General features: G+C 33.6%; 5 protein-coding genes across 8 annotated transcripts; 4 read left to right on the top strand and 1 right to left on the bottom strand.

Annotated features, from left to right (window-relative positions):
* The first annotated feature begins 2,252 nt into the window (after window positions 1-2,252).
* On the top strand, window positions 2,253-4,019 carry LOC17875420. Its single transcript, XM_006281019.2, has 4 exons — window positions 2,253-2,349; window positions 2,663-3,088; window positions 3,172-3,360; window positions 3,812-4,019. Exons 1-4 carry the CDS (start codon window positions 2,344-2,346, stop codon window positions 3,842-3,844), a joined length of 654 nt encoding a protein of 217 aa, XP_006281081.1. The 5' UTR covers window positions 2,253-2,343; the 3' UTR covers window positions 3,845-4,019.
* A 1,843-nt stretch (window positions 4,020-5,862) lies between these two features.
* Window positions 5,863-8,405, top strand: LOC17876594 (LON peptidase N-terminal domain and RING finger protein 3). 2 transcript variants are annotated; one of them, XM_006279633.2, is made up of 6 exons: window positions 5,863-5,984; window positions 6,401-6,695; window positions 6,799-6,856; window positions 6,956-7,068; window positions 7,155-7,410; window positions 7,502-8,405. In XM_006279633.2, exons 2-5 carry the CDS (start codon window positions 6,432-6,434, stop codon window positions 7,377-7,379), a joined length of 660 nt encoding a protein of 219 aa, XP_006279695.1. In that variant the 5' UTR covers window positions 5,863-5,984; window positions 6,401-6,431; the 3' UTR covers window positions 7,380-7,410; window positions 7,502-8,405. The 2 variants fall into 2 exon arrangements, with proteins under 2 accessions (XP_006279695.1, XP_023638350.1); XM_023782582.1 differs by having other exon boundaries at window positions 5,863-6,022.
* Window positions 8,406-8,898: 493 nt separating this feature from the next.
* Window positions 8,899-11,995, bottom strand: LOC17877312 (putative G3BP-like protein). 2 transcript variants are annotated; one of them, XM_023785249.1, is made up of 10 exons: window positions 11,755-11,995; window positions 11,367-11,476; window positions 11,117-11,254; window positions 10,619-10,925; window positions 10,289-10,530; window positions 9,989-10,199; window positions 9,754-9,878; window positions 9,567-9,632; window positions 9,392-9,455; window positions 8,899-9,302 (listed from the first exon to the last, which is right to left on the bottom strand). In XM_023785249.1, exons 2-10 carry the CDS (start codon window positions 11,424-11,426, stop codon window positions 9,139-9,141), a joined length of 1,377 nt encoding a protein of 458 aa, XP_023641017.1. In that variant the 5' UTR covers window positions 11,427-11,476; window positions 11,755-11,995; the 3' UTR covers window positions 8,899-9,138. The 2 variants fall into 2 exon arrangements, with proteins under 2 accessions (XP_023641017.1, XP_006280445.1); XM_006280383.2 differs by having other exon boundaries at window positions 10,289-10,521.
* A 1,905-nt stretch (window positions 11,996-13,900) lies between these two features.
* LOC17876555 (cyclin-C1-1) lies at window positions 13,901-16,180 on the top strand. The gene is made up of 9 exons (XM_006280926.2): window positions 13,901-14,108; window positions 14,235-14,341; window positions 14,430-14,469; window positions 14,589-14,633; window positions 14,843-14,961; window positions 15,090-15,201; window positions 15,513-15,563; window positions 15,651-15,798; window positions 15,896-16,180. The coding sequence occupies exons 1-9, from the start codon at window positions 14,077-14,079 to the stop codon at window positions 15,998-16,000; spliced, it is 759 nt and encodes a 252-aa protein (XP_006280988.1). The 5' UTR covers window positions 13,901-14,076; the 3' UTR covers window positions 16,001-16,180.
* Window positions 16,181-16,637: 457 nt separating this feature from the next.
* LOC17876222 (cyclin-C1-2) lies at window positions 16,638-18,482 on the top strand. 2 transcript variants are annotated; one of them, XM_023779492.1, is made up of 9 exons: window positions 16,638-16,749; window positions 16,841-16,947; window positions 17,046-17,085; window positions 17,182-17,226; window positions 17,318-17,436; window positions 17,540-17,654; window positions 17,737-17,787; window positions 17,977-18,124; window positions 18,265-18,482. In XM_023779492.1, the coding sequence occupies exons 1-9, from the start codon at window positions 16,718-16,720 to the stop codon at window positions 18,367-18,369; spliced, it is 762 nt and encodes a 253-aa protein (XP_023635260.1). In that variant the 5' UTR covers window positions 16,638-16,717; the 3' UTR covers window positions 18,370-18,482. The 2 variants fall into 2 exon arrangements, with proteins under 2 accessions (XP_023635260.1, XP_023635263.1); XM_023779495.1 differs by having other exon boundaries at window positions 16,639-16,749; window positions 18,242-18,283.
* The last annotated feature ends 40 nt before the right edge of the window (window positions 18,483-18,522 follow it).

Genomic DNA, 18,522 nt, shown 5'->3' with positions numbered 1-18,522 from the left:
CTTCATTCTTTTACTTTGGATGTTTGTTTCTTTCTCACATATTCATGTATATTTAATTTGTTTTCAAAGTATGTAATTTTTTAACAAAATAAAATTTTTGTTATATAATTATCAAACCAATTTGTAAGACATTCTTTTAAGAATAATGATCCTTATATTTAGTTTGTGATTCAACATGTAATAATACAAAGAACATTATAATTTGTTTTAACTTTGAATTTTATACTTGATTTCCTATCTAAAAAACAATTTGATATTCCATTTTCTATCTATTATATATACTACAAGGATGAAAATATAATTAAACCTAGAAATATAACTTAAATTAAGAGGAATATAAAAATAGATTAAAAATAAAATTATTTCTTGGGAATTTTTAAGGTTTCACTCTCTCCTTATTTGTCCATTTAGCATTTATTTTCTAATTATCATATTTATTTTTAATTAAACCAAATATCTAACACATTTAGTCATATACTTTAATTCATACTTGAAATCCACACTTTACTATTAAATTGTAACTTAAATTATATAACCTTTCAATTGACTATTTGTTTCCTCCATTTAACTTCAATTAACACACTATAAAATATAATTATAACTCTTCTGATTTAATTATTTTAGAATTGTAACTTACATCATATTTTATCCTATAAATACTTATTTTTACATCCTCCTCCACCATATCTGATATTCTCAATATTTTCTTTGTTTAATTTTTAATGTTCTTGCATGGGTTGAAAGCTCAATTAAGATATCATTGTAAGAGCTTGATTATATATTTGGTTAAAACTTTTGTTTTCAATTATATTTCTTCTTTATTTTATGTACTTCTTCATTTTTTATTGTTTTTATACTTTTAAATGTATAATACATATGTATAATAATATTCTATGGCTATAAGAAAATTATTTTATCGATGGGTTTCAAAAATATTGATTTCTGACCATCGCACCATAAGAAAATCAAGCTAAATAAACCATTTTCATTGTTTTACTTTATATGTTTTTTTCTTTCTCACATATTCATGTATATTTATTTTATTTTCAAAGTATGTAATTATTTTAACAAAATATTTTTTTGTTATATTCAAACCAATTTGTAAGACACTGAAATAAATAAAATTTTATACACAAATAAAGGTAATTTTTGTGTATATTTATAAGTTTACACACATATTTGGATAAATTTCAACATTTTTAGTTGTTGTTTTGATAAAGTTTGAAAAGGGGGTAAATTTAAAAAGTGGTATTTTTAAAGGGTATTTTTTAAATTCTCCCAATATCATTCCTATTTTTATCATTAACAATATTATTGTTTTATCAAAAAATACTTAAAAGTACTAAAGAAAATTATTATGAAAATTGATTAATTGAACAATTAATTAACGAATAAATTCAAAAGATATGGATGTATGCTTATATTGTATGACTTAAATAAATAACATGTAAAAATGTCATAAGCATTAAAATTTATTTAATCTATTTTTTATAAATAATAAATAAATTAAAATAATTAAATAAATATACAACAACCCGCGCATATGCGCGGGACATTACCTAGTAGTATAAAAAATAGAGTAAAAAATAGATTTGCTCTATATTTAAAGGAACTCTATAATTTACTCTATTTTAGAGTAAAATATAGAGTAGGATTAGAGCAAATGTTACTCTAAAATAGAGTGTGGTTGAAAAAAATCAAACAAAAAAAAGAGTTCAACTTAACCCACGTTTTACTGTGGGTTAATTAGTAACTATACAATAATAAATGATAAGAAGTGCATAAAGAAGAGAGATGAACATCTATATTCATCCTTCATATCTAGGGAATATATATCACCTCATCCATTAAAAAAATAGATAAAATAAAACAAAAAACAAAATTGCAACGTTACATTCGAACATTCTCTTCATCCTATTCTTGATCATGTACTCATCAATCTGCTAAAATTTCATTAGCTCAAATATATATATTTTTTTTGGTGGTCAAGACTCAAGAGTCTAATTATGTTATTGACCAATCAACTATAATTTTTTATGTGATCAGATAATACCTAGTATGCAATTATTTTATAAATAAAAACAAGCATGAACCGTGTTATTCGTTGGAAGTATTCGTTTAAATCATTAAGGATGCAAATATAGACCAACCAAAACCGTAGAAGGAGTCGTCGTTCTACGTAATCACAAGAATGACAAGTCAACGACATATGAATTGTCAACGCCTTTCATGTTTACACGTCTCTTACCTTACCTCTCTCTTTCTTAATAATCTCTCTTTGTTTTAGAGAGCCACCATTGAACCAAACTCTTCATTTCTGGCTCTTGGAAGATTCAGAAATATATGGCAGTAAGTCTTCTTTTTTCTCTTTATGTTTTAAAGCTTTTCGTTCTACAAATGGATCCTTTGACATGTTTAGACTTAGCTATTGACATATTTCACATTCTTATTGGTCTTCTTCTTAACATCAATATATGGTTTTGGTATGTTATGAAATTATGATTAGCTTCGATCTATAGAGTTTAAGTTGAACCAACTCTTGATACCATATATTATATGGACCATAACTCTCAAAACATACAATATTAATGTGTTCTTTAATCTGAGCTTTTCGAATTGTCGATCTCTTACTACTTGCAAATGTTTTCTTGTGGTTCTATAGAATCGTCCACATGTGCCCAAGTTCGGAGACTGGACAGAAGATGCACCATTCACGGTCGTGTTCGAAAAAGCGAGCAAGAGCAAGAAGAGTATGAACGTGTCATCTAACCCGAATGAATATCCAGAAATGAATCCAAACGTTTCACAGAATCGAAACTCTAGGCACGAGCAACCACAAAACAACAATGTAAGATCAAGACATGAAAGGTTTAGTAGCAGAGAAGACACCGAGTTCAGACCTTCTCCTGCACACAATGAAAGAAACAACAGGGTTAGAGCTCCGACCACGCAAGAAACACATAACTATCAATCATATGGTGGAGGAGGCAGATCACTCGGACATCCATCGGAAACCAATAGGCGGCAATCGCGCGATCATGTCCCAGTGCGGCCTATACGCAATCTTAGAGGTCAAAGTAGTGAAAGGGTATGAATGTTTTCACCATTCTCTATTACAAAAATGTGTTACACAATTCATAAAATACAATAAGTGTATTTTTCCTCAATTAGGTGGCGACTATTCCACCATTTCCTGGATCGTCTGGTTCGAACATGGAGAATCAAAGTTACACACTCATCTTTGACAAAGTTAAAGAAGATAGGAACAATGCGAGATCTTATAATGGAACCGATCATAGCACCCCGACTCGACCCATCAACGACCAACATCATCAACCATTACCTTCTTCTAGTCCTAAGGTACGTATTCATTCTTTAATTTATTTCCATAAAAATTATGAAACAAATTAACAAGAAATTTCATAGCCATACATCAAAGAATACATCGAAATTACTTATTCGCATTTATTATATTTTCATCAAAGACTTGGTTATGAAATTAATTTGACAAATTCAGTACTGACAAACTAATTAATGTGTTATTCGTTCTATTACAAAGACCTAAGTGACAAGAGTCCCACGACTAAAATTGCTGTAGAATTATATAATTAGCTTGTAAACGGAAAAAAAAAAAATCGAATGGTAAGAATATTCTTATATATTGGTTCCATATAAGAGTAATGTGGTTGGGAAAGGCTTGTAATGTTATATTTTTCATATTTTATTTGGTTTAAAACTTACATATATACAGTATATATAAGATTTATACCAAAATGACCATTTAAGTTTTGGTTATACATCATATGTGCAGGGTTGTTGCTTTCCTCCATGGAGTAGAAAGTGAAGTTACCGAAGATGTGACCCTTTTGCTTCTCTTTCGTTAATCGTCATATGCATGATTTATTTTGATTTTTTGTTTTTCAGTTATTCTTGTGGAGACATAGGAATTGGTTTTTGCTAAAATGTATCTACAACTTCTGTTACTCTCTAGTTATTTGTGTTTTTTGTTTTGTTCTTAATTTGTTTGTGAGAGCATATTATTGATCATATATAAACAACACAAAAAAATATTAAGTGAATTGAAAACATAACAATTAAGTATATAACATAACAATAGTGTCTCTTTAGTTAAGAAAACTGTAAATGTGTGAATTGAAACTTTTGGTTGTACGAGTTGCCTAATGGTTTGAGTGGCTAAGTAAGTAAGGAACATATATTTTGGCTTTTCTTCAAATAATGTTATTTACTATTACATATTTCCTCGCGTTTTATAAGTTACTTGTAATAAAATATTGTGCGGGATAAATAATGTTATATGCGACTAAATTATCAAATATTAGTTTGAATTGTCTCAGATTCATTATTTGAAGAAAAGTAAATTGGTGTAAAAAGACATTGATGCACAATGTAGCTTGACTTAACAATGAATTTCTTCGTAATTTTTGGGAAATTAAATACGTCGACAAATGAAAACAAAAACAAAAATTATCTATTTTCTGCAGTTTAAATTTATTTTAATTCTCTTAAAATTGAGGGGCGCAGTTTTGGTACCAAATACGAGAACTTGTGTGTGGTGGCTTTTTCAAGGACCAAAGCTTTTTTAAAAGTTAATAATATTACAAATTAATTATGGTACTTCTTACTTTTTATTAAGAAGAGAAAATAGTGTTAGGAAAAAAATAAACAAAAGTTAAAAGACCAAGGCTATGAAGAGTTTATCTCATTAATATTAATTTTATACGACTTTTCATACTCAGGAGTTTAAAGTGCTGACTTTGTACATGGTTTTTAAGCCATTTTTAACATCCAGGAAAAATTATTTAGGCACATCAGTAAAAATTGTATGAAACAAAATCCACAAAATTCTCAACACTCTAGAGTAGAACTCTGAGTTTGTAGCTCAACAAAATGGTTTTTACCCACTATACCACCGCAATTATATACATATGATGCCTTAAAAATTATTAATAATCATTTGATGCATGAAGCATATGTTTCAGCAGTTTTAGCTCCGGAACGACTCTATATGAGTCTGAGACATCATAAACTCGTTTTTTGTTTGTATTTTTGGAAGTGTCCTAAAACCATTTTCATTGGGAGTCTATCAAGTAAAGATTCCCGTAAAAATATAGAAAATAAATTAAAAAGTAATATTTTATTCAAAAATTGTGAAAATCTCAAAGAGTTTCTCATTTGAGATATCCATGAGAAACCCATCATCTTCTCAAACTTGGACACATGTCATTTCCAATTGGTTTTAATGTAATTTTTACAAATCATAAGCTTAAACTATATATAATTCTATATAGTATATACCAAAAGTTGTTTATTTTTATTTTTGTATATAAATCATATAAGAAAATGATCTATATATTAAGATGCATTATGCATAAGTATAAATTATATATTAATATTATTTGAATTGAATTTAAACTAAGGTAATTAAATACAAAATATTAAACTTAGATTTTTTTACTTGTACTTTGATATTTTCAAATAATTAATAAACACTTATATTAAAATAAAACAATATTAAAAATTTACTATTAAATTAGTAGAATACCTTACCAAATGAAATACTCTAATACAATAATTAAATCAATGGGCTAACTTTAGAAAATTGTTATCGTCATTGATAACGTAAAATAAACCAATGGGCTACTTAACCCAATGGGCCATTTATCTCAATATGGTACTTTCCAGGAAACAAAGACTGTAAACACGACGAAATTACACAAAACCCTGCGTTTCAAAGAACTTCATTGCATATGCGACACGTGTCAAAATCGTACTGACTCGTGGCTTTTTTTATTAAACTCAAAAAAATCTCACCGTTTCATCGTCTCAACTCTCAACATTCACATTCGTGTCTCTCTTTTTCTCTCTCTCTTACAAACCAATTTCAAAAACCCTAGATTTCACAAAACTGATTAGGTTACAATATTCTCTCCGGCGATTTCCTCCGATTTTAAATTCGGCTCACGGTGAGTCTCCCAAACGTCGAATTGAATTGATCGAAGAGGTTCTTCACTTTCAAAACCTTGTCTTTTTTGTTTTGATTACGAAACGATCACCATCGATTTTGGGATCGAATTAGTCATTTGTTTATCGTCTTTGCTTTTCAACTGTGTTCTCCTCGTTCTTAGCCTTGATTAGTTGATTGAGAGATTGATTCGTTTCGCTTTTGAATGTTAAAAATTGAATTTTTATTTTTGGAATTCAGTTTGATTAAATCGATAGGTTTTTGGGACAATTACATGAGAATCTGTTAAAAGTTTGAATTTTTCTTCTATAAATCTGTCAAAAGTTTGTATCTTTTAGATTATTGATGAAAATTTTGTTCTTTTGCTTGCAAGAATTTGAATTTTTTTAATGTAATTCTATTGCGTGAATCTTATAGGTATAAAGGTTGTGTTACTCTGAGCTGAAAGATGAATACTGAAGAGGTGAGGGTACCTCGAGGATATCGACGGAGAAAATCTGTGATTGATTTGAATGCTGTACCTGGAGATCAAGAAGGGACATCTGCTTCCTCTGTTAGAGCTCTTACTGTGCCTGCGGTAGCGACTCATTCTGTGCCTGCTGTAGCTTCTCATTCTGTGCCTGCTGTAGCTTCACAGCCTGTTCCTACTCCGATTGATGTTGATGCTATTGAAGATGATGTTATTGAATCATCTGCAAGTGCTTTTGCTGAAGTATGTTTGGTCCCTGTTATATTTTGTTTTCTTGTTTTTTATAGTGATGGATGGGATTTGTTTGTGCATAAGGTTCACTGATTTGGTTTTGTTTTGATTCCAGGCTAAAAGCAAATCAAGAAATGCACGTAGGAGATCCTTGATGGTTGATGTAGAGTCAGGTCAGTATTTTATCAGTCATCTGTGAAATATTATGACTTGAGTAGTAGAGAGAGTTTCATCGCTTACCAGTTTTCTCTTACTTGAACCGGTAATTGTAGGAGGTACAACAAGATTGCCTGCCAACACGAGCAACAAACGCAGAAGGATTCCTTCTAACGAACCTGTCATCGACTGTGAGCATGGCTCTGTCGTTGAAGTCGACATGTTGTCGGTAAGAGAGATGTGAACTTCTGAAAGCATTTACTGTGCAGTTATGCTATTTAGTTATAGCTCACCACTTCCGTTTTTATTGTGCAGAGACTGACTAGATCGAAGGCTCCAGCTCCCCCGCCAGAAGAGCCGAAATTCACATGTCCAATCTGCATGTGTCCCTTCACAGAGGAGATGTCAACCAAGTGCGGTCACATCTTCTGCAAGGGATGTATAAAGATGGCAATATCTCGCCAGGGCAAATGCCCTACTTGCCGGAAAAAGGTTACTGCAAAAGAACTCATTCGAGTTTTCCTTCCAGCCACTAGATGAGTGATATGGCTATGTAACCTGCCACCACCTTGTAAGTCTTAACTAAGATGGTGTTTCATCTATGATTGTAGCAATTACTAGATCTTATTAAGTAAACGGCAATTTGGTTTGCACTCTCACAGGTTTAATGGTTTGTCAGACTATCCTCGTACTCACTTTGGAACATTGAAGGGACTTCAGTAACTTGTTATTTTAGTTTGAATATCAAGAAGGCCCTATCATTTGATGGATATCATTGGTAACAACTCTTTGTTTGTTAGTCGCTGTTCTATGTAATTTAGGTCTCTCCAAACCTCTCAGTCGATACTATTTTTCTCTTAATAGATGAAAAAGATATATGGAAGAAACAAATATTGAATCTTAACTAAAACTCTACATGCATTCTTGCTCATGCCGTGTATGCCAGTTCACATTGCTGATAAATACATTTAAGAATTTGTGTATGTCTGTATGAGCAGATAGTAGGAATTAGAAGTGAGATTTATTAGAATTCCATGCATTGGGACCATAATAAGCAATGGTCGCAAAAGATAGATTACAGAAGCTAATAGACATGAGTTTCAATCGATGCTCTATTGCTCTGCCTTATTTAATCACACCTGAAAGTCACCTTGTAGTAGTATGCAACATCGCCTTGTCATGGAAACACGGTAGATGAAGCAAAACTGGGATCACCTCTAGTCTGAGATGTGGGCACAAGGTTCTCGTGGTTGAAGCCAGCTTTGAGAGGGTAGTGACCAAAACCATCCTTTATGAAAGGGCCAGCCATAATGTTGTAAACCAAACCAAGTCGAGAGTTGCTGGTTATTAACGATGACCTCACTTCTCAGGTATATACCTCCCTCTTGCAGCACATGATAGTAGAAGTGCCATCAGAAATACCTGCCAGAAGGAGCTTAGCTTTGGTGTTATTCTTCTCCATTGTAGTTTGTATGTACTTGTTTAATTTGGTTTCTCCTTTTGCTTTGGTTATGATTCTGAGAACTGGTAGCTTGATTTATAGGCCAAGCTATTGGTGATTGTTTAGCTCTCCTTCTAAGTTCTAACTGCCAAGAACACCAACCTCTTGAGTCTTGAATCTTCTAGTCATGAGGTGTTATGAGTGTTGTAACTGTAGTGCCGACCATTAAGGTTAACTCATCTTTTATCTACTGATTCTGGTGACATGTCAAATATTATGAAGAAGGATATTGCACGGACTACATGGTTAATACCACTAGAGACTGTTCCTATGTAGCCTACCACTAGAGACTGTTCCTATGTAGCCTATGTAGCCTATGAGAGATGGTTGGCCTTAAAATTACAGAGCCAAGTTGTGTCTGTCCTTACCTAACTTTTTGCACCAGTGCTCAAATAAGTTGGTCAACCGAGAAGTCCTCAAAAGAAAGTTTTTTTTGTCCGGGACGTAAACGACAGTGTTTTAGTCCGGTCAAAGAAGGACCAGTCCGTATAAAATATTACATGTACCAACAACGCGTTAGGACCACTGGCACACGTTCAGAATCGAAGGAGAACAAAAAGCTTTCGAACACATTCTTTAAAGTTTAAAATATAGAACCTTCACATAATATTTTACCAGATCGTCGAATCAGAAACGTCTTACCAAACAATCCTTCATATCCCGACAAATACAAGTTTCTTTTTTTTTTAGCAGTAAAATTATAATACCCGAGATATATTATATCTACCAAATCTGTCTTCTTTTTTACCTGTTGCAAAAATCAATAATCCGGTTTACCACAAAAGAACCCAATCCGGTTTAGTATGAGTTGATGCTGGCGACATATTCATTGCCTTTACGATTAAAAGACCTTCCTCCTCCTCCTCCACCACCTCCCCTCCTGTAATCATGGCCATATCCATAACTTCCTCTTCCTCTCACTCCTCCCACGTTTCTGTTTCCGTATCCATTTCCTCTGTGACCTGTGTTAATCAAACAAACAAACAATCATCATCATCCTCTTCTTCACATTTACCATATCAAAGTTGTTCTACTTACGACACCCACTCACCTCTTGATGTCGATAGCTTCTCCTCCACAAAAGCTCTCTGCCCACCAATCGTTACAGGAGAAGCCTGCATCGTTAAGATGATTTCATATTTACACCCGATTTAAAAGTTAACACTCCTATGAAGACACCTACAGCTGATATATGTAAAGATCATATTCCAGGTTAGAATATGTACCTCTATTGCTCTCTGGGCAGCATCTGCCTCCTTAAACTCAACAAAACCATAAGGATAACCACCTCCCTGCAAGTCATTCAGTAAACTATCATTGTTTGCTGTTATGTAAGATCAGTCTTTCTTTAGTTCCCGATAAAAGGATTCAAGCTTCCAATATACTATGTGTTAATTGATTGGTCAATCTTACCCTTTGGCTTATAACTTGAATCCCACCATTGGTAATAACCCCGAATTGCTTAAACTCAGTCTCAAGCATCGCAATGTTGGCATTTGGAGGAAGATGTTTCACATAAACAGATGTACCCTCAGCCACTGTTAAGAAAAAGGCAAAAGAAGGAGGAAACCAGGTCATGAGTAGATAAGAGAAATAGACCAGTAAATATCGCAACTGAAAAGTTGAGGGTCAGTTATTCTGTTCCTACCTTCCAGAGTGTGCCCATTGTCAACAGACTCAGAAACTGTCTCAGATTCTACCACTTGAGAAGTATCTGAACCTGCTTGAGGTCCTTGGTCTTTAAGTATCTGGACTGGAGGAGGATCTGAAGGTGCTTGAGGTTCTTGGTATTTGGGTATCTGCTTCAGCGACAATGAGGAGGCAGCTGAAACTCCAGATTTATCCTTCGTCACCTTCAACTGTTATTGAAGTCATTGATTATCAATAGAAAACTCCAGTAGTGATATAGTAAACCCTAAAATGAGATGTAACATGGTTGACTACTTACCACAGAGGCATACGATTTCTTTGGAACATTTTCTAGTCCATCAGCTGGGTCATAATATTTCAGTGACTCCACTGCAACTTCTTTGCAAGTAATTTCAATCCCTGGAACTTCTTCATTGACAATCTCAGGTACCAGAACATTATCCTTACCATTCTCATTATTCAAGGGTTTAGACACTTCCATACAAACAGGATTCGCTGAAACACATGCAGCTTGCTCCAAGTCCTTATTGCCTGTAGGAGCTTAAGTTTTAGAAAAGGATTGAAAACATACTGTGTTAGAAGAAGTTAAAACAAAAATGATGGATAATGAGTATTAAGATTAACTTACCATCACTAAGACCGGATCTTGTAGAGATTTTCCCAGAAACAACTTCACCATCTTTGGCATCTGGAACATTATTCTTAGGATCCTCATTGACAAATCTGAGGAGGTCATTAAGAACAAAGAACCCATTTTCTTGCGGAGCAAGGAAGAAAGTCTGGCTGAATTTCTTCCTCAATCTCTCGTTTTGAGAGAAGTATCCAGTAACAGCAAGGAGGAAACCACCACTGTGAGACTCTTGGGTATCATAACTGGTTATCTCAACCGATTTGAAATCTCCACAAGTCAGTGACTTAAGCTCCTCACTTATACCCTGCTCAAAATAAAAAGCATTCAATGAGACCAACTTTAAGAAAGTTACTTAAACTGACATCAAATTTCAACCAACCAATTGACACTCCATCCCATCCCCATGATATCAACAAAAGTAAATGAACTAATCTCTTAACATCACAAATAAGGAACAGTCTCTCTCGTTCAACCAAACCCAACTACAACACTTACTAGTAAGGTAGAGAAATCGCGCATGAATCCGTCCTGTCCAACACGCCCAACCTTACTGATCTCTTGATAGAACCGGTGCAGATGCTCAGGCATGTTATACATAATGTAGTAGTACTGATTAACAAACTCTCTCCCAACCTACATTTACCAAATCCAACAAAAACACACTTAAACCACACAAAAACAGATATCTACAAAAAACTTGTGCATAAGAGAAAAAGAAAACTCCAAGAAACTGAGAGACACATACAGTAGATGGATCAACAACAGGTTTACGTGCAGCAGCAGCAGCAGCAACAGGAGAATCCATAGTATCTCTCAATCACCAAACCTCCACAGAACAAACAGCAACCAACACCTCTGTATCATTAACAACAAAACTTTCATCAGAATCAAACTTATCACAGAAACAACCCAAAACTCCTTCAAATCACACACTAATTTCTCAAAATTCCCAACCTCAAGACTTCGACAAACACAAACAAGCAAACCAAAACGAGCTAAAGAAACAAAAACAACAAAATCAACTGCACATTTCGCTTCTAAGTTCCAACACTCAGAAATTTTACTGTAGATCAACGAAATCGTCACATCCACATCAACATCAAAAACGAAAACTGAGAGAGAAGACGATTCACCTGAAATCAGAGTAGAGAGTGAGAAAGAAGCGAAACGGAGCTCCGATTTAGAGTGGTCAGAGGTGCGGGAGACCTGGAGGAGCAATGGCGGGACCTAGGGTTTTGATCGCCAAGGACGAGAGGGCCAAGTGTACGGAAAAAAGCGAGAATAAGAAAAAGGCAACGGAAGAGGACTTTGTGGGGACTTGAGGAGTCCTTTTATATAGAGAACGGAAAATGAGAAGAGAGTGTGTTGTGGTGGTGGTGGTGGTGGACTTTTTGATTATCTTTCTTTAATCTTTGTTTACACTCACACGTGTCAGAATTAAGGTCTCATGCACTTCCTCCGCGACTAAGTAAAGGGTGTGGATGGTTACCGCGGTTTGTGTGAACGATATTATCTATGGACCGAATCTCTTTTTATTTATTACTGTATTCACTAATTGTTTCTCTAGTGGTTTTGTTTCAAAAACTAAAAGTAAACCATTATAGACCAAGTGCGGACTGTTTCTATGTATAAATAGAGTTGGTTCGATTTGGTTTGTTGTCCGCTTAAATATAGAGTGGATTAAACCGCTGATTTGATCATTCTGACCGCTGTAACCCTTCACATCCTAAGGTTATTTACTAATGATGACGAAATTTAGAAAGTTGAAGATTATAGATGGGGATTAATTTAGAAAGTTTGAAGATTGTATATAGAGATTATTAAATATTTGTATATCTTAATGTTGATTCAATCATTGAATAGTTTGGTTCATGTTAAAATAAATAAAAGAAAATGAGGTCACACACGTGTGTTATTAATATAGTGTTGTTTCTCAATGTTTATTAAACTCAACATGTGAAACGTGAATAGGAAAGTCCTTTGAGTCTATCATTTTCTATAGCGGGTCTCTGTTTTGTTTTATAGTATATAGTTTAGTTCTTTAAAAAATTCAGAAAAATACAACAATTTTAGTTGAAGCTCTTAGACATTTTTCTTTTTTTGGTGATACATTTCTTGAATCAGTATTGTTAGTAGCAATTTGTATTTAAGCAAAAAAATACAGATTTTTTGTGATGAGTTCAATTTGTTTTTTTGGCTAGGCGAAATTAAGTATTTTTGATCTATTGTTAATTTGTTGGTTGTATTTTTGTTGAGTCAGCTCATTTCGATTTAGTATTAAATTTTGAAGTTTTTTATAGTCCGAAGAAATTACATGTTCAACCATTTCTAATCTATGTATGGATGGGGAATCCACCATTCAGCCACCACGTTTTTTGCCTAGGTAATTAACAGTAGATATTTCAGAATTTTAGATAGGAGTTGTGGGTTATGGAGGTTTGATTGAACCACTACTCTTTGTAAATCGTCGTAACCACATTCACCAATCCAAATTTAAAAGGAGTCTTGTTCATAAATCTCATAGATCATCCGTATTGGTGGAAGGATATTAGACCATCATTATTGGGAGGTTAAGAGCTTCCCAATAATAATACCCTTAGATCTACGATTTATTAGGTTTCTAAACACGAGATCTAAGTAGAGAGTCGAGTTGCCATACGCTTATGGTTTTGATCTAGTGTCTTCGCCGCAAAGCCGTAAATATTATATCCACTAATATTAGTGACTCGAGTTTCGTTTTCGATCATCAGAAAAATCCGATCCGATAGCGGTTAACTTATTTTGCAATTTCTCTTTTTATAACTTTGCTTTTTATTTTCTAAGGCCTTTTCCATTTTATTGGAAATATATTTTCTTTTTAAACATTTGGAGCTTTTTAAAGTTTTAATAATCTTCTTACTTTTTTCTTTGTGCACCAGATAATCTTCTTACTTAAATTTTAACATTGAAACTTCAAGTTTTATTCTGTGTTCAATTTATTCACGAACATTGATCCTTCCTATATATCTATGATGATGCGTCACACTCCATTGAACTTGTATTCACATATACAAAACTACAAATACAGAATATAAACTTTCTTTTTTGGGTAAGCAACCTTTGAAATTATCAAACTTATTTTGATTTTATACATAATCTGAAATCTCCATCAAACTATTAACCACTCATGAGAGAAATATCTGAGGTTTTTCATTTCATACCTAAAGTTTTCTCAAGTTAAGTTCAAAGACGTCTTCGTATTGGGCCGAGTTGACTAACAAAAATGACTATTGGGCCGCTAACGGGCCGAACACCTTAAAAATGTAGGTTTCAAATAAAAAGCAACGATTTGATAGATCATGAAACCACCAGCCAAAAGATTTGACAGATAACAGAAAAAATGTTGAAATTATTATTATAATACCAAAAGATCTTCTCCTCCTCCTTACCAAAATCTCGACGGTGTACCGGAAAACATGGCTGCCAATTTCTGGAATTCGTCTCACTAGTAAGTCATCCGTATTCAACTCTACCCATCAAAAGTTCACTTCTTCCTTCTCCTTCTAATCCAACTTTTCTAATTTTCAATTTCTCGACTTTTTGTTTTTTTTTTGTGTTTGGTGTGACGAAGCAGTAAACAGCTTTTGGATCAAGAAGAAGTAGATGTAGTTCACGATCTTGATAAAGAACGTGGAATCTCAATTGATGATTTCAAACTCATCAAATTCCATATGTCTAATCGTACGAAAGCTTCTTCCTTTTTAGAAATTGATCAAAGAGAGTGTTTGAGTTTTATATATGACTCTTTGTTAACTTGTTTGTTTCTTAGATATAATGAAATTGGCTCAGCACATTAAAGTAAGGCAAAGGTTTGTTTTTTATTATTGCAATTTTGGGATCCAATTTTTTGGTTCATTAAATTGTTTTGGTTCTGTGGAATTTAATATGAATCTTTGGCTCTTTGCGCTTTGTTTTAATACTTATGTAGGGTTGTGGCTACTGCAATTACGTATATGAGACGGGTTTATATAAGGTATGCATATTGTAATTTGTGTATGATCTGTTGCATCAATGTTCATATAGTGTTTGTGAGTAGTGAAATGTGTTAAGTTCGTATTTGCCAATAGTTCTTGAAAGTATAGTCACACTAATGTTGCATCTCTCTACCATCAAAAACCATAGACTGTGAAGGTTTTATGTTTAGCTACTAATATATTCTTTTGACATATTATGTTGTCTCAGAAAGAGTATGGTAGAGTTTGATCCCCGTCTTGTGGCACTTACATGCTTGTACTTGGCATCTAAAGCTGAAGAAAGCATTGTCCAAGCCAGGAATCTTGTTTTTTACATCAAAAGATTGTGTAATATCTTCTTCTACTGTGTTTTTGACTTTGATGTTTTTGACTTTTACTGCTGTTTGATTATATGAGAAGCCTCCTTCGATATGTGTTTTTTGACATTTTCGACAACGATTCTTATGTCGTTGCAGATCCTGATGAGTATAAATATGAAATAAAGGATATATTAGGAATGGAGATGAAGGTCTTGGAAGCACTCGACTATTATCTGGTTGTGTTTCACCCTTACATGTCATTATCTAAGTATGTACGCTCACCTCTCTTATCTGCTTTTATTAGGCAATGTAATTTGCACCTGTTTTGTCTTATTGTCTGTGTTGCAAACAGAGAAGAGATGATTAGAAGTGTAAATGATGATACATGTAAAGAACTTGCCGTTTAATGTTTTTGAGTTCATCGAGTGAAATTTCTGGATCGACTTTATTATTCACTAGGAGAGTTTTGGTGCCTTGATGGTATCTCAACCAATATGTTTTTCCCTATTATGGCACTGAGTTCATTTTAGTTAGAAAACCTATATTTCATTTCAAGAATTCATTCTTTTGATTTCTCAGGTATCTGCAAGATGCTGCAATAAACGATGTTAATATGAACCAAATCACATGGTAAAGTCCTTCTATATGAGAATTTTTGCAGAAAACTTATTTCCTAAATCTCTGATCTGGTCTGAGAGTTTTGTTTTCGTGTTTCAGGGGAATTGTTAACGATACTTATAAGATGGATCTTATTCTAGTACATCCACCTTATCGCATAGCGTTAGCGTGCATATACATAGCGAGTGTCCACAGAGAGAAAGACATCACTGCATGGTATGAAGATCTTCATGAGGACATGAACTTGGTCAGTCATTCTTCTAAAAACCCTTATCGACATTTTGCATTGTTTTGCGGTATTCTTTTATGACATTTAGATCTCTACATGGGGCATTGAGTTGCAGGTGAAGAACATTGCCATGGAGATTCTAGACTTCTATGAGAATTACAGAACAATCACCGAGGAAAAAGTGAATTCTGCATTCAGCAAACTGGCTTTGAAACCATAGCAACCGATGAAATCTTCTCCATCTTCCAACATTTATCTCACAGAAAGAAAAAAATAAGATTAAAGACTTTGACAATTGCCCATCTTAGCTTTGTGGCAATACATGTAACATCGTTGTTAACTCTACCAAACATATTAAACACTATTGTTAATTGATCATCAAAATTGATTTGTTTCCCCATTTTGTGTTTTCTAATCTAAACCTTAACCTCTCTTAGTAGAAAGCTAAAATGTGAAAAAGGTTATATTGATGAATCATGATGATGAGAAAAAAAGAGTTTATAAATTGATTTGTCAAAGTTTATGAATATACCATTTTCTAAAACCATATACAGATTTGTCATTTATAAACACTTAAATGTCTATACATATGATATTTTTTCTGGCTAAAATACATAATTTATAACAAATGCTAAACTCTAAGAATAAATAAAACCGATTAAACTCAAAAAAATAAAATAAAACGAATTTTTAATCGTATTTTTGTAGCCTGAAAAATGACAATTCCGTCATATTTTATCAAAAATTCTAAATCTAAAAAATTTGGTTAGAAGATGAGTTTAATTTATTTGTTTGTTTTCTACGAATAATTGGGATAATACTTTTTATTTTAATTTCTATTACCGTAAGGGATTCTCATACTGATGCTTTCTCTCATTATCCACCAAAATAAAAAAGGAAACTTTATATTTCTTGAAGTTGAAGAATCGAAGAAGCTATGGCTTCCAATTTCTGGACATCGACGCACTAGTAAGTTCCAATCTTGACATCACAGATCCTTGTCTTGTTTCAGTTTCTATGTGTTCCTGATTGATTCGTGTTCTGGGTTTTATTCGTACAGCAAAGAGCTCAAGGACCCAGAAGAGATTAATGTTGTTAATCCCATTGATGCTCAAAGAGGAATCTCTGTTGAAGATTTCAGACTCATCAAGCTTCATATGTCTAATTGTAATACTTAGAATTTGATTTAACCATCTCCATGTCTTTAATTTTGTTCTTGTTTTGTGGGTTTCATTTCTTGGTCTCTTTGTTGTTTTGGTTTTCAGATATATCAAAATTGGCTCAACACATTAAGATTAGGCAAAGGTGAAGTCTTTTGTTGTTTAGTCTTGAAGAGATTTGAAATAGTGCAATGACCCTTTTAACAATGATGATGGATTTAACACTTTATGATGATTACAGAGTTGTTGCTACTGCAGTGACTTATATGCGTCGTGTCTACACAAGGTTTGTATGGTTTCTGTTGATTTTGGTAAAGTTATGTAGCACTGAGGCTCGGTTGTTTGGTTTTTATGGTGTACTGCTGTGTTGTTGGCAGAAAGAGTTTGACGGAATATGAGCCTCGACTTGTCGCACCGACCTGCTTGTATTTGGCTTGCAAAGCAGAAGAGAGTGTGATCCATGCTAAAATTATTGTCTTCTACATGAAAAAACTGTGTAATTCTTTGCTTCTTTCTCTGCTTCTAACCTTTCTTGATTGGAAAATTTGCGGCGTTTTTGATTAGAAGTTGGATGCTTCACTCTCTCTCTCTCTCTGTAGATGCTGATGAAAAGTTTAGGTATGAGATCAAAGATATTCTTGAAATGGAGATGAAGATCTTGGAAGCATTGAACTTCTATCTTGTTGTGTTTCATCCATACCGGTCTCTGCCTGAGTAAGTTGTTTGCTTATGATCTTATGTGTCCTCATCAGAATCTTTCTGCGATTTCGATTACCCTTCTTTGCATTACTTGCAGGTTCTTGCAGGATTCTGGAATCAATGACACAAGTATGACCCATTTAACTTGGTAAGTATCCTTAACTTTTGTGCTTTATTAAGCTTGGGGATGAAGTGTTGTTGTAAGCAAGAAGTCAATAGTATAACAGTAACCAGCACTTGAAAAATCTTAAATTGGAACTGAGCTAAGCAGGTTTCGATTTGCAAGCAAAAAAGTAAATGCTCTCTTGATTCTTTAATTTTTGTTTGGAAACTATAGGGGTCTTGTCAACGACACTTACCGAATGGATCTCATCCTTATACATCCGCCTTTTCTCATCACACTCGCTTGCATTTACATTGCTTCTGTACACAGAGAGAAAGACATAAGGACATGGTTTGAAGAGCTTTCTGTCGACATGAACATTGTAAGTCTTATATACACCCCTTTCCGTCGTAAACATTGTTATTATCCTTCTAATTCTCTGAGAAAATATTAACTCTGTTTTTACAAGAAGGCTTGGTCTTGTCTTAACTATTCATAGGTATGTTCTGAACACATTGGCAGGTAAAGAATATTGCAATGGAGATATTAGATTTCTATGAAAAACACAGACTGTTCACGGAAGAGAGAGTTTATGCCGCCTTCAACAAACTCGCTACAAACTCGTAAAGTTTCGACTAGGAATCTACCTCGACTTCTTTGTATTTTACTTTCCCCGGCCCTGAGAAAATATATTGTTTTGCCAGAGGTGGAAATGAGATTATTCTGTTGATTGTACATCAGTTTTGCTCTTCTTTAGTTCAACCATGTCTAGAGCCTATA

The sequence above is a fragment of the Capsella rubella genome, unplaced genomic scaffold (genome assembly GCF_000375325.1).
Source record: "Capsella rubella cultivar Monte Gargano unplaced genomic scaffold, Caprub1_0 scaffold_8, whole genome shotgun sequence".
In the NCBI taxonomy this organism is placed as follows: Eukaryota; Viridiplantae; Streptophyta; class Magnoliopsida; order Brassicales; family Brassicaceae; genus Capsella; species Capsella rubella.
Note: the sequence above shows the minus strand (reverse complement) of the source record. Positions and strands in the feature narration are given on the sequence as shown.

Coding starts and splice junctions, on each gene's coding strand:
- LOC17875420 (XM_006281019.2), top strand. Junction 3,089..3,171: donor GAGGTCAAAGTAGTGAAAGG/GTATGAATGTTT, acceptor TTCCTCAATTAG/GTGGCGACTATTCCACCATT. Junction 3,361..3,811: donor TACCTTCTTCTAGTCCTAAG/GTACGTATTCAT, acceptor TCATATGTGCAG/GGTTGTTGCTTTCCTCCATG.
- LOC17876594 (XM_006279633.2), top strand. CDS start 6,432: ATGAATACTGAAGAGGTGAGGGTACCTCGAGGATATCGACGGAGAAAA. Junction 6,696..6,798: donor CTGCAAGTGCTTTTGCTGAA/GTATGTTTGGTC, acceptor TTTTGATTCCAG/GCTAAAAGCAAATCAAGAAA. Junction 6,857..6,955: donor GATGGTTGATGTAGAGTCAG/GTCAGTATTTTA, acceptor CGGTAATTGTAG/GAGGTACAACAAGATTGCCT.
- LOC17877312 (XM_023785249.1), bottom strand. CDS start 11,426: ATGGATTCTCCTGTTGCTGCTGCTGCTGCTGCACGTAAACCTGTTGTT. Junction 10,531..10,618: donor AAGATCCGGTCTTAGTGATG/GTAAGTTAATCT, acceptor CTAAAACTTAAG/CTCCTACAGGCAATAAGGAC. Junction 10,200..10,288: donor AGAAATCGTATGCCTCTGTG/GTAAGTAGTCAA, acceptor CTTCAATAACAG/TTGAAGGTGACGAAGGATAA.
- LOC17876555 (XM_006280926.2), top strand. CDS start 14,077: ATGGCTGCCAATTTCTGGAATTCGTCTCACTA. Junction 14,342..14,429: donor CAAATTCCATATGTCTAATC/GTACGAAAGCTT, acceptor TTTGTTTCTTAG/ATATAATGAAATTGGCTCAG. Junction 15,564..15,650: donor AATATGAACCAAATCACATG/GTAAAGTCCTTC, acceptor TTCGTGTTTCAG/GGGAATTGTTAACGATACTT.
- LOC17876222 (XM_023779492.1), top strand. CDS start 16,718: ATGGCTTCCAATTTCTGGACATCGACGCACTA. Junction 17,788..17,976: donor AGTATGACCCATTTAACTTG/GTAAGTATCCTT, acceptor TGGAAACTATAG/GGGTCTTGTCAACGACACTT. Junction 18,125..18,264: donor TTTCTGTCGACATGAACATT/GTAAGTCTTATA, acceptor ACACATTGGCAG/GTAAAGAATATTGCAATGGA.